This window comes from Xenopus tropicalis, chromosome 7, assembly GCF_000004195.4.
Source record: "Xenopus tropicalis strain Nigerian chromosome 7, UCB_Xtro_10.0, whole genome shotgun sequence".
NCBI lineage: Eukaryota > Metazoa > Chordata > Amphibia > Anura > Pipidae > Xenopus > Xenopus tropicalis.
The window spans coordinates 39,903,367-39,916,406 of NC_030683.2; the positions used below are offsets into that span (position 1 = coordinate 39,903,367).

Below are 13,040 nucleotides of genomic sequence, written 5' to 3' on the forward strand. Positions count from 1 at the left end.
CAGTATGGGTCTGTATGTGAGTGGATAGATAGGTCGGTATGGGTCTGTATGGTCTGTATGTGAGTGTATAGATAGGTCAGTATGGGTCTGTATGTGAGTGGATAGATAGGTCAGTATGGGTCTGTATGTGAGTGTATAGATAGGTCAGTATGGGTCTGTATGTGAGTGTATAGATAGGTCAGTATGGGTCTGTATGTGAGTGGATAGATAGGTCAGTATGGGTCTGTATGTGAGTGTATAGATATGTCAGTATGGGTCTGTATGTGAGTGTATAGATAGGTCAGTATGGGTCTGTATGTGAGTGGATAGATAGGTCAGTATGGGTCTGTATGTGAGTGTATAGATAGATCAGTATGGGTCTGTATGTGAGTGGATAGATAGGTCAGTATGGGTCTGTATGTGAGTGGATAGATAGGTCAGTATGGGTCTGTATGTGAGTGTATAGATAGGTCAGTATGGGTCTGTATGTGAGTGTATTGATAGGTCAGTATGGGTCTGTATGTGAGTGTATAGGTAGGTCAGTATGGGTCTGTATGTGAGTGGATAGATAGGTCAGTATGGGTCTGTATGTGAGTGTATAGATAGGTCAGTATGGGTCTGTATGTGAGTGTATAGGTAGGTCAGTATGGGTCTGTATGTGAGTGTATAGATAGGTCAGTATGGGTCTGTTTGTGAGTGTATAGATAGGTCAGTATGGGTCTGTATGTGAGTGGATAGATAGGTCAGTATGGGTCTGTATGTGAGTGTATAGATAGGTCAGTATGGGTCTGTATGTGAGTGTATAGATAGGTCAGCATGGGTTTGTGTGTGCTGGGTTCACTTGGATGGGTTGAACTTGATGGACTCTTCTGGTCTTTTTTCAACCCTATGTAACTATGTAATTCTATTTGAACTATTTGATAATAAGTTATTTGTCAAAATTTGACTTAAATACAGGTATAGGACACATTGTCCAGAATGCTCGGGACCAAGGGTATTCCGGTTAAGAGGTCTTTCCGTAATTTGAACCTTCATACCTTAAGTCTAGTGATGTAGCGAACATTGCCGAAAATGTCCGCGAACCCGTTCACGGACTTTCGCCAAAACTCGCGATTATTCGCGAACTTTGCGAACCCCATAGACTTCAATGGGAAGGCGAACTTTAAAACCTAGAAAAGCCATTTCTGGCCAGAAAACTGATTTTAAAGTTGTTTAAAGGGTGCCACGACCTGGACAGTAGCATGCAGGAGGGGGATCAAGGGCAAAAACTTCTCTGAAAAATACTTTGTAAAAAAAACGCCAAAAAAAAAAACGCCAAAAAATAACGCCAAAAAAAAAAAACGCAAGCTATTCCTATGTATATGCATAGGTGATAAAACGAAGCGAAAAAACGCGGCGGAAAAACCAAGGCGAAAAAACGCGGCGCCAAAAAAAACGCGGCGAACCCAAAGTGGCGAACATCGGCAAAAGTCCGCGAATTTGCGCGAACGCGAACACCCGATGTTCGCGCGAATTAGTTCGCCGGCAAACAGTTCGCTACATCTCTACTTAAGTCTACTAAAAAAACTATAAAACATTAATTAAACCCAATAGGATTGTTTCGCATTCAATAAGGATTAATTATATCTGAGTTTCGATCAAGTACAAGGTACTGTTTTATTTTTACAGAGAAAAAAGAAATTAATGCAAAAAATCTGAATTATTTGATTAAAATGGAGTCTATGGGAGACGGGATTTTTGTAATTCGGAAATTTCTGGATAGCGGGTTTCCAGATAACGGATCCTTTACCTGTAATCAATAATGTGTGTTTCTTTTTCTGATAAATTCAATAAAAACAATAATAAAAATACAAAGAAAAACATTTTATTTTCTTACATTAAACCCAACATCTTCATAACTTGAATAAATGCTCATGTCCCTTTGGCTAGCAAGTGGGCTGCTATTTCTGGTAATTTTTCCTTTCAAAATAAGTTCCCGTATTAATTTTGGCCATTGATTATTAGAAGAATAAGCCTCAGAAAAATTAGTGGGCAATTCATATATTGAATCATTGTCCTCTCCCTGGATTGAGACTTCATAATTTTCAGTGGAAAGTAAACTTACAGCAGCTTCAGCATTGCTGGAAAAACTGTAGAAAAAAAGTAGAATATTGTTCATATATTATGAAAAGGTGCCCTTCCTGTAACTTAAATTGCTGAAACATAGAAAGCACCACAAAATAATGAGCCAGTTTGCAAACTGCTCTGCTTATGATGTATGTACTTTAAATTCTATGTATAGGCAGGGTTGGACTGCTGCAGGGGCGCCGGGAATGAACCCGGTAGGCCCCGGCGGCCCAGACCCGATCCCCAAAGGGCCCTCCCCTGATCTGCCGGTTTCCCTCCCCCGATGTGTTGAAGGTAAGTTTCACTTACACGTGATCAGGTAGGGGGTCGGCAAGCTGGTGGGGGACCCTGTGGGGCGGTGTCAAGACTGCTGCAGCTGAAGCAGTAGCCCTGGTGGACAATGCACCCCCTAGTCCAACCCTGTGTATGGGCACTTCTATGTGTGCTTTATATCACATGTTTACTCTCTGAACTCTCAGCACATTTTAAAAGCATTCATTTAATTATTATATATTTGTCTCAAAACTGATCCTAATTTGAAAAATTAAGTTGGGATGTCACCATTTCCTGTACTTGTCTTCAAAATGACACCTGCCTGTTATTGTTTAGGTGCAAGTCTGTTGTGCATATAGACGCAGGCCCTGGGTGGGGGTAGCTCCAGGGTCCCCATTTCAGTAAGGCACTTGCACACTTTGGGACAGGAGGCCAAGATTCTGCCTTTTTCGTCAGGATTTGGATTTGGCCTAATCGACAGTTCTGGCCAAACCAATCCAATGTTTTGTCACTTAAACACGGAAGTTGAACATTTCTTGCCATGCACAACATTTAACTTTTACAAAACATAATTAGCATATGCTATTTAGATTTGTTTTGGTATTCTGTTGTTGTCTGTTAGTAAAGCGACTAAATGCTTAGGTAAACTCCCAGGATTGCTATGTTGTATTGCCCTTAAAGAAGAATGGAATTCAGTAAGCAATGGGGAATGTCAAAAGTTTTGCACCCCCCACAGCAAATGTTTTCACTTACTTGATACCTCCAAGGAGTAATGTAGGTATGTAGGTATGTAGGTATGTAGTAGAGTGAAAAGCCGAACGTTAACAAAAACACAGGCCTTTTCACGCTACTGCCCTGGTATTTTGAAGAAAGAAGAAGCGGAAGAACAGGATCACTCTGCGTCGCTCACTACAAAGAATCCCAGGCTGGGGCAGTTTTCTGTCAACAGGAGCACCTGCCTTGGGTATTAGCTAAGTGAATCCAATAACTGGGGGGACCCTAACATTCTAAGGCACTCTCATAAATTGCAGACAGAGAAGGGAAGAGTTAGGGATGGTAAAAACAAAACATTGATCTGTTACTGTTTTCTAATAGAATAAAATTAGAATATGAGGATACAAGCATTTATTACAGCTTTGGTATTATCTAATGTAGTACTGAGACTTTTATTTGACTTCGAATTATGCACTGGGGCGATGCATTTGGGGAGGCGCAGGGGTGACTGTGTAGGAGGTCAAACAACTAAAAACCATTGGAAGATATAGTTCCCCTTCAACCCATAACTAAAGGTAAAACAATTTATAACCTCCTTTACCCTTTCTCTGTAACACTTCACCTTTCATCCTCTCCTACAGCACCTTACGCTGTAGTCTGTACTGATGTACATGTAAGTTTAAGCGTGCATATCCAACTGTCTGCTTGAATTCTTTACAAATGAATTATAAACAATTAAACCAACAAACCTCTCATAAGTGCCCTGAAGATCTGTTATATTATGTAATATAGTTGTGAGTAGAGGCCGCTTTGTCGGATTATTGTCAAAGCAATTTTTAATGCAGTCTGTAAGCTGCCGGATGCAATCCTTTCTTTCCTCTGGATATTCTACATATCTCGCATTCTTTTCCTATTTAAAAGACGTGCAAAACAAAATCACTATGATGTATGCATAAATACAGTATATATTGACCTGCATGGTTTTCACAAACATTACCAACACAAGTACAGTGTTATGGAAGCAGTAGATTCGTTTTATGGATTTTGACTAAACACCCTCTGTGGGCTAGTTATGTGTCATTCTTAGCTAAAACATTTGAAAAGAACATCTCATATACAGGAAGTCTATACAGGTATGTGAGCTGTGAATTATGGGAGGCCATCACCCATAGACTCTGTTTTAATAAAATAATTAAGGTTTTCTCTGTAATAATGACACAAAAGCTATATGGCAATTAAGATGCATGAATCCATATTGGAGGCAAAACAATCCTTAAATTATTTTTAGTAGACTTGAGGTATGGAGATTATGGAAAAATCCCTTGTCCAGAAAACCCAAGGTCCCACGCATTCTGGATAACAGGTCCTATACCTGTATAAATATTCCTAAATACAAGAAAAACTGGTAAAACATTCAAGCTTGCAAATCAGGTCTTTTGTTGAGTTTAGAAGCTAAAAATACATTGCAATTTCTGCTATGGGGTAAGTTTAGAAACTTGCCTCAGGTGGCACATCACCAGGAGGCAAAAACCTAGCGGTAAGCGTTGGGGGGGGGGGGGGGGGTGGGTAGGTAGGGTGGCATCAGGTCTGTGGCTCAGGCCCCTGTAAACAAAAAGTAAATAGTCCTATAGGTAAAAATATAAGTTAATCATTACTCCGACCCTCACTTTGATTCAGTGCATTTCCCCTGTCTCTCTTAAAATCTTTGAACTTGCCACACATTGGGACTAAGATGATCTAATATATTAAAATGTTTGTTTTTTTTACTCTACTGCGCATGCGCAGGCCCCAGGATTGCAGAAAAATGAGAAGGAAGGAAGAGGATCACTCGGCTGCATGTTTCCCAGGCTGGTGAGATTTTTACTAATAGGAGCACCAGTCCGTGGTATCACCCACAGTGATGATAACTTTTGTTTTCCTTTAAAGAAGAAGCCTGAAGTTTATGTGATAGGTGGAATAGAGTCCCATTGTTATAGATGGATTGGGTGACTCCCTTGGGTAATATAAATGACTTTTGTGGATTTGTATTTAGATCCTTGAGTGGAGTAGGCCTTAGCAAATATGTATGTCCTGGGACCTCAATGAGAGTGGAAATCGAAGAGATTGGTGAATAAGGAATAACTAAATGATGCTTAGAACCAATATACAGTTACTCTGGGAGTCGTGAGGCCTATTAATGGAGCAACTTAATCCCCAACAAGCAGTGTGAGTAGGCTAGTTCACTGGGTAAGTAATCCTCCTCTGTAGTGACTAACCCTAACCCTGGACGTACACTAAGGAGGTGACCTGTACTGCTGTTGTTGAAGCACAAATGTGAGTACTGTATACACATAACTGCTATGCATTCTGCTATATTGAACCTAATGTGGGATTTGTATTGCCGTGGTTCCTGTTAATAATTAGGGTATTCATTTTGTGTCCAGCTAAGTGGTTCAATATCCAATTACCTGAATCTGTACTGCCTCCCAGTACAAGGATCCAAAGTTAAAAATGTCAGAAGCAACAGAATATAGCCCATTAGCTCTTACTTCTGGAGCTGACCTGCCAATAAAATAATATGTAATAGAGAAGTATTTTAACATGAGAAATCCTATCAACAATACACTATCGAATTGTATATCATCCCAAGTATACAGCTAAATACCAAATTTTCAATTTAAATAATTAAATAAAGGCAATGTATACCCAAAAGTAAAGATTTTCCCAGTAATAACGTATTTTATTCTAAGCAACTTTCCAAAATACTCTGATTAAAGATGTTCAATAATTTGTTGTTTGTATATATAATTCATACTATACAATATATGTTTGTCCTCTGCCCCGGTGGCTCTAGGGTTGCTACCTGGCCAGTATTTTACCACCCTAGTCAGTACAACACCTGCCAAGGCTGGGACCAATATTCAAATTTACCATCAATGTAGTAGCCAGTAAATTTGTAATACCCTTAAGTTCAGCCCCTGGCCCAGCTCCTCAGTCCCTGATCTGCCCAGAATCTAGATGAAACTTACACTTTCTCTTCCTTCTTCTCTACCCTCCTTGAGTCATAGCTCTGCCCCTTTTGTCATCACCCTGCCTTTTTGACATCATAGACTGCCCCTTTGTCACCCCCCCCCCCCCATGCTTTATTCATTCCACCTAAAACCTGCCAAGCTTTTTATTTTTTTGGTCAGGGAAAAGTAAAAAACGATTCGCACAAATGAGGCCATTTGGATAAAGAAACCACTCATGAGTTTGGGAACTTGCAGGGTTTTGGGATAAGAATGCTCGATACTGAAGGCTTGGGCGTTCATAAATGTGCCCCATGGTGTTTACCACTGGTTTCAAATTCAAAATGAGAGAAAATATTTTGGACTTGTGGCTTAAAGGAACAGTAACACCAAAAAATTCAAGTGTATAAAAGAAATTCCAATATAATGTCCTGCTGCCCTGCACTGGTACAACTGGGGTGTTTGCCTCAGAAATACTACTATGGTTTATATAAAAAATGCAGCTGTGTAGCCATGGGGGCAGCCATTCAAAGGAGAAAAGGCACAGGCACTTAGCAGATAACAGATAAAACACTATTGTATTCTACAGAGCTTATCCATTATCTGCTATATAACCTGTGCCTTTTCTCCTTTTTTCCAGCTTGAATGGCAGCACCCAGGGCTACACAGCAGCTTATTTATATAAACTATAGTAGGGTTACTGTAGCAAACACACAACTTTTACCAGTGCAGGGCAACAGTACATTATATTTCTTTTACTTTAAAACTTTTCAATTTTTTGGTGTTACTGTTCCTTTAAAACTAAACATTTATTAATTCATTAAGACCTAATGAAGGACCAGAATCATTGAACTAACAACAAAAAGGATAAAAACAGCTCTTATTTGTGCTACAGGATTCACTCTCTCAAAACAATATAAACAGAGAATTGGGATTGGGGACTGCCTGTACACTTTGCTAAGTGATCTTGTGGTTATTTGCTGTGACTCACACTTAACATCGAGTTTATTTCTAATTTCAGTGTAAATATATGAATTTAGCACATGCGCACAGGACAATCCCCTCAGTGAAATGAGTGTAATATAGCACAAATATGAACTGTTTTTGTCCTTTCTGTTTCTCTCATTCAGAAGTATAGAAAATCATTTTATTGAATTTGATGTAACTGATTGTATATAGAGTGTATAACAATCTATACTTCAATTGGTGCAGTTATATGGAGGGTTCTGCCTCAGGCCAGGTCCCCAGTCAGGGATCCCACACTTTGTCAGACTTGAGGGAATCATCTGGTATGGTACATCAGTCATATTAACCATTTTTAATACTGCTCCCTTTTTTGTCTGACACTGCAGTGCTCCATGCGATTCTAATATTTTTGCATAAATATTTCCATTTGATGAATCACCCCCATCTTTCACACCAGTTTTCTGTAGCCTTAAAAACATACCATTTTTCTGCATCTAAAGGCATCTTTTTGATCACAAATCTTGTCTGATTGCTTTCCCAGGTAACAGCTCGCCCAAAGTGACCCACTTTTAAAGTACCCTTGAGAAATACAGAAATAATGAAACGTCACTGCTTAAAATCTTGATTATTAATATTATTAGCTTAATATTTATTTTCATTATAAAATCAATAAAAGTTTCCATTTTAAAATATGTGAGTTCTGCTGTAAATCACAGCAAAACTCAATCTTGACCATTTATAAATCAGCTCTTTGTTGTCATCATCTATACACTTGTTTTAAGTTTATCTTTCATTGTTCAAGTTGTTTTTCTGCTTGATAATAAAATAACCAAGCAAATGGCCACAATACTGAATACTTACGGCCTGCGGATTGACGTATATGTATTTGCAGCGCAAATCACAGTGCAAAATATTTTCAGAATGAAGATATTGCAAAGCACTGGCAATCTGCTGAAAGTAAGACAGAAATCTGGAAATACTAGTATCTGCAATGACTTTATCCAAAGTAGAGATGTACATTCCCAAAGGTAAAGAAATCTATAAAACATAAAATAAATAGGGAAATATTAGCAAGTGTCCCATACAAATTACACACATAACTGTTCAAAGTGGTTCCTAGCATCTGTCTGCTAACTGTATCCATTTAGGAAAGTCAAACTCTGTGTAACTGTGTACTCAGTTCTGCTCCAGTCTCTGTAGTCCAAACATTGGTGGTGTGTTGGGGGGATCCTTAATTGAAAATGATCTGAGGATTTTAGTAGATAAGTTGTCTAATTCCAGGCAGTGTCATTCTGTGGCTATTAAGGAAATAAAGTGCTGTCTTGCGCGAAAAAGGACATTGACTCAAGGGATGAAAACATAATTTTTGAGTACAGAGATGTGCAACTAAACTGGTGATGGAAGATTTAAACTGGAAGTTAGACTGTCAAGGATGAGGTTTTCTCTGGTAAAAAAGTGCTTGCGAGGGGACACGATTATACTGTACCAGACTAGGGGTAGGCAGAAGAGGCACCTGCCTAGGGCGCAACAGTGAGGGGCGCTAGGCAGGTACCTCTTTTGCTAACCTCTAGTCTGGGATCTCTTACGCTCATAGCAGATTTCCTGTTGCTCCCCTCCCTTTACAGCATCTGCGCACCTTGTGTGCTACACTCCCCCCTCTATGGTGTGCGCGTTTATGCATGTGTGGGGGGATGAGAGAAGGAAGGAAGTGGTGGAAGCGAGGTGGCTAGCAGGGTCGCCTAGGGTGCTCGGCCAGCTTGATCCGCCTCTGTTCTGTACAAGTACATTAGAGGGGATTATAGGCAGATAGGGGGTGTCCTTTTTTCCCATAAAAACAATCAGCGCGCCAGAGGCCACCCCTTTAGACTGGAGGAACAGAGCTTCCATGGTGGTGTTTCACGGTGAGGGCAGTGAGGTTGGGGAATGCCCCTCCTAATGATGTTGTGATGGCAGATTTTGTTAATGACTTTAAGAGGGCCTTGGATGAGTTCTTGAACAAGCATAGTATCCAAGGCTAATGTGATACTAAAATCTGTCTGCCAAATTTAAGAAAAAACTTTTAAGTGTATAAACCATAGATTAAAGTTTGCTAATACAACTCCCATTTAGACTTCTACATGAACATACATATATATACATGTATGTATGTATTTTTATAGCACCACCATTGTACACGGTGGTTAAGAAGGTGTAAACACATGCAGGGGTATAGTAAAAATTAGATACATCGATTCTTAAGTGCTCAATACACAGTTGGGGTGAGGCCCAATCCCCAAAGGGCTTGTAATCAATTAGATAATAACTGAAAAATTTAAGTTACCCAGACTCATATTTGCTAGTTTTGCCGCCAAAAACCTTGAATTGAAATAAAAACTTGAATATATAGGTTCCTTAATATTTACTTAAAAGTGTGTGTGGGAAAAAGTTGCGGAAAAGATGGAACCTCTGTTTTTTGAAACTGTCGCACAAAAACCAGCGTCTAAATCTGAAACCTCTAAAGTTTTGAAGCAAAAGAAGGGTCCTCCAGGGACGGGACGGGGCATCTACCATTGACTACATTATTTTGACAAGTTTTAGCTGGCGAATTGTAGATGTTGATCAGATCCCAACAACATCCTGGCTTTACTTTGTTGTGGTTCATCAGTGAAGCAGGAGTTTTCTGAGTAACTTATGAAGTGCAATAGAAGTGGATTCACATGAACTGCACTTTTGTGATCGGCACAACCCCACCCCATTCAAATACTACAACAGTACAAATGCTAGGGGAGAGCTAAGCTTCAATATGTTCTATTGTCATGGAATACTATATAGGCAACAGCTCATCTACTTGGTTTAAAGCCCAGCTAGCAAAGATGCTGATAAGATCACATTCTTACAGGGTAACTAAGAGGCAATTTATTAACCATATACTTAGACACTTTCAAAATACCCCAAGATCACTATAAATAATTTACTTAATTTTTAATTTACAAAATACCTCATGGCAATGACTAACCAGAGAAGTTGTATAATAATACATCGAAATTTTCTCTACTCCCAAAATATTTTGATGATGCAGTCTTTTCAGCTTAATCCTGGTGCGTTTGCTCATTCTCATTGAAACAGTCTCATGAAGACGATTATTCTGAAAAATATTTCACAATAGTTTTTATTAGTTTGTCTACGTTTTGGTCCTGCTGAGAGGAACTTTCTCAGTCTTGAAATGACCCTCTTTTTGAAACCCATAACTGAGACAGATTTACGCATCCATAATAGTGAAGGATTCCCCTTTAAATATTAGTGTATTACAGAGAGTAAGATTTTGCTGCAAATCTATGCCTGGCCCATCGCTACTAATTTATTTGATAGTTGTATATTCTCCCCTTTATCCATATTGTTTATCTATATAATTTATCATGTCCTACTGTATTCATGTTACAAAACAATTATGTACGAATGGGTCTTTTGTTGTTGTTGAAGAAAATAACTATAGAAGATGGTCTGTTTTCTTAACATAATGCTTACTGTTCACTGAAGGACAGATCATCAGGCCCGGATTAGTGGAGAGGCCACAAAGGCCCGGGCCTAAGGCAGCACAAATTTGGGGGCAACATGCCGCCACACTAAATTCTTAAAACTTTGCTCGCATATGGAGCAATGGGGACTTCTCCCCACTTCGCTCCGTATGCAAGTTTGGCCTTCTGTGCAAGCGCACGCGCACACCCATTGTTCACACATACGCACACGCGCAGGGGGAGGTAGGTAGCGCAACTTGCAGAGGTGGCCTTGGGGCGCCCAGACTGGAAATCCGACCCTGCAGATCATAACAAAATGAACAATATTCTTGGAACTGACTATACAAAGGACTTAGATGTGCACGACTGCTCAAAATGCATATTCTACATTTTTAGTAATTTACTTAAAGGGGTTGTTCTTCTTCAATGTTGAAATCTTATTAAACCACCAATAATTCTCTCAGCGTGTTAGAAAATCCATTTTCCATTAAAAAGGCCACTGTAAAAGCTACTTTTTATAACTATAAAATAAGTCCCTCTCCTGTCTCTCTGTTAAGTTTTCTGAAGGGATAGGAGTGGTCAATTTTAAACCTGACACACTGAGAAATTCCTATAGAGAACATCATCATGCCCCGACTTCATCCTTACTTGTTTCCTATTGGACAAATTAATTGGTTGCTTGTGCACTCTAACCAGTTGCATTAATTGAAAGGTAATTGGTTAATGTCTCCCTTACAATGGCACAGGCAAACAGACTCAGCATATTACAGATCTAACATATTGTTATGTTTGAATTGCAGCACTCTGTCACAGGCACAGGAAGCAGTGTCAGACTGACAGGAGACACAGCCAATAGGAATTAAGTCTGCTGCCAGTACTAAGTAAGGTGCACCACCCCTTTAGTTGTATTTAATACAATTATTAAATACAGTTGCTGAACTGGATTGTCCATTAATGTTGCTGGAGGCAGAAGGTGCATTGAGAAGGAACCAGCTGAGTTCCATGATTTAAGCAAAGCAGCAGATATCTTGACAATACACATAGAGAGATGCTTTTACCCCAATCCGGTGAGTCTCTCTGATAGCACTAGAAGAGCCGGATTACACATTAGCCACCCTATACACTAGCCTAGGGTTCCCCTAGTGTTAAGGGTCACAACCCCAAACCTATAAAAAAATGAATTGTTCAGGCCCTGTGATCCGATCGTATCATGCTGCACTGCTTGTGGCTCAGACTCTACCGGGTCTAAGGTGGAGGGAGGGAAGTCTATTGATAGATTTCAACATTTTATATTACATATTAACATAAAATATATTTCTTAAAAAGATTTACCCGTGGTTTAAATTGATCCCTGAACATGATCTGCCCTGCTTCTTTAACGTCTGGCTGACTATAAAGATCTGCAAATTTGGAAGAAAGGAAATAACATTTTTGTTTGTGTACAAGTAGAATTTTCTTTTTTAAAAAAAAAAAAAAAGTATGGACCTCATAAGCAGGGATGAGCGAATCTGTCCCCTTTCGCTTCCCTGAAAATTTTGTGAATCTTCCAAAAGATTCGCGAAACGGCGAAAATGTTTTGCATGAAAAAATTTTTTGTGTTTTTTTGTTTTTGACACGCATGACACACAGGTCAAAAAAATGACCAGCACATCTATTTTTTTTGACACGTCATTTGTTTTATGTGCACGTCAAAAAAACAATCCACCAATGGCGAAAATTCAGTATAAATCCATGCCTGGCAAATTGTTTCACCCATCACTACTCATGAGGTACAGAGCACGGAGTTGGAGGGCACAGGCCAGCCCTGTCCTTAACACCTACATGCACAGCCAGACTCAGGGAAGAAGCGCTACCTGAATGTGCTTCTTCCCTATGTCTCTGTAAACGGCCCCTAATATGTCACTTCCGGGCCAAGTTTGCCCCCTCTATGGTTACAGCAATAATCAAAAGACACTCTGTGACTGAAAAACATTTTAAAAAGGATTAAAGGCCATGTAAAGCCTACATTTGTTTATCAGCTGGGCACATCTCCCCCACCCAAATGGCACCATTTGTACTGCATATATCCCCTCCGTTTGCCAGCACCATCACATTTTCCTAAAGCAAATAGCATCTTTCACCTGGTGGCCATTTTCCTCTGATACATAATCAGATACATTTAAATCTACAAATAGCATACACACACACAGACCCTTATTCAGCATACATTTCATCAAGAATACAGGCTCACACAGGCACAACTGTCTCTGATAAAAGTTCTGCTTTGTTTGAGCACTGTAATGGTAAAGCTGAGCTCGGGAGAACAAAAATGAAGCAGGCAGCTAGAGCTGAGTTTCTATGGGAACCAGCAATGCCATCTATTCACTGGCTGCTAGACTGGGGGGCGTGTTAAGTAATCTGAGCTTAGAACAACTGAGCATGTCCACAAGCCAGAAGTCAAAGCAAATTCCTGAGGGAGGGGGCCGAGTGAGTTTCAGGAGGAGAAGGAAATCTAAGTGATTAAGTGGATGTCGCAGCCTTA

At 39.7% G+C, this 13,040-nt stretch overlaps 1 protein-coding gene across 1 annotated transcript in view; it reads right to left on the reverse strand.

The window, feature by feature from the left end:
• Window positions 1–1,827: 1,827 nt before the first annotated feature.
• The window catches only part of LOC101731824, a 35,908-nt gene continuing 24,695 nt past the window's right edge, over window positions 1,828–13,040 (reverse strand). Inside the window, exons 17-23 of the mRNA XM_031906115.1 lie at window positions 11,852–11,919; window positions 10,021–10,149; window positions 7,887–8,063; window positions 7,507–7,604; window positions 5,520–5,613; window positions 3,822–3,982; window positions 1,828–2,108 (exon numbers count right to left, since the gene is read on the reverse strand). Coding sequence (XP_031761975.1) covers window positions 1,844–2,108; window positions 3,822–3,982; window positions 5,520–5,613; window positions 7,507–7,604; window positions 7,887–8,063; window positions 10,021–10,149; window positions 11,852–11,919 — 992 coding nt within the window. The 3' untranslated portion in view covers window positions 1,828–1,843. The remainder of the gene's footprint in view (window positions 2,109–3,821; window positions 3,983–5,519; window positions 5,614–7,506; window positions 7,605–7,886; window positions 8,064–10,020; window positions 10,150–11,851; window positions 11,920–13,040) is intronic.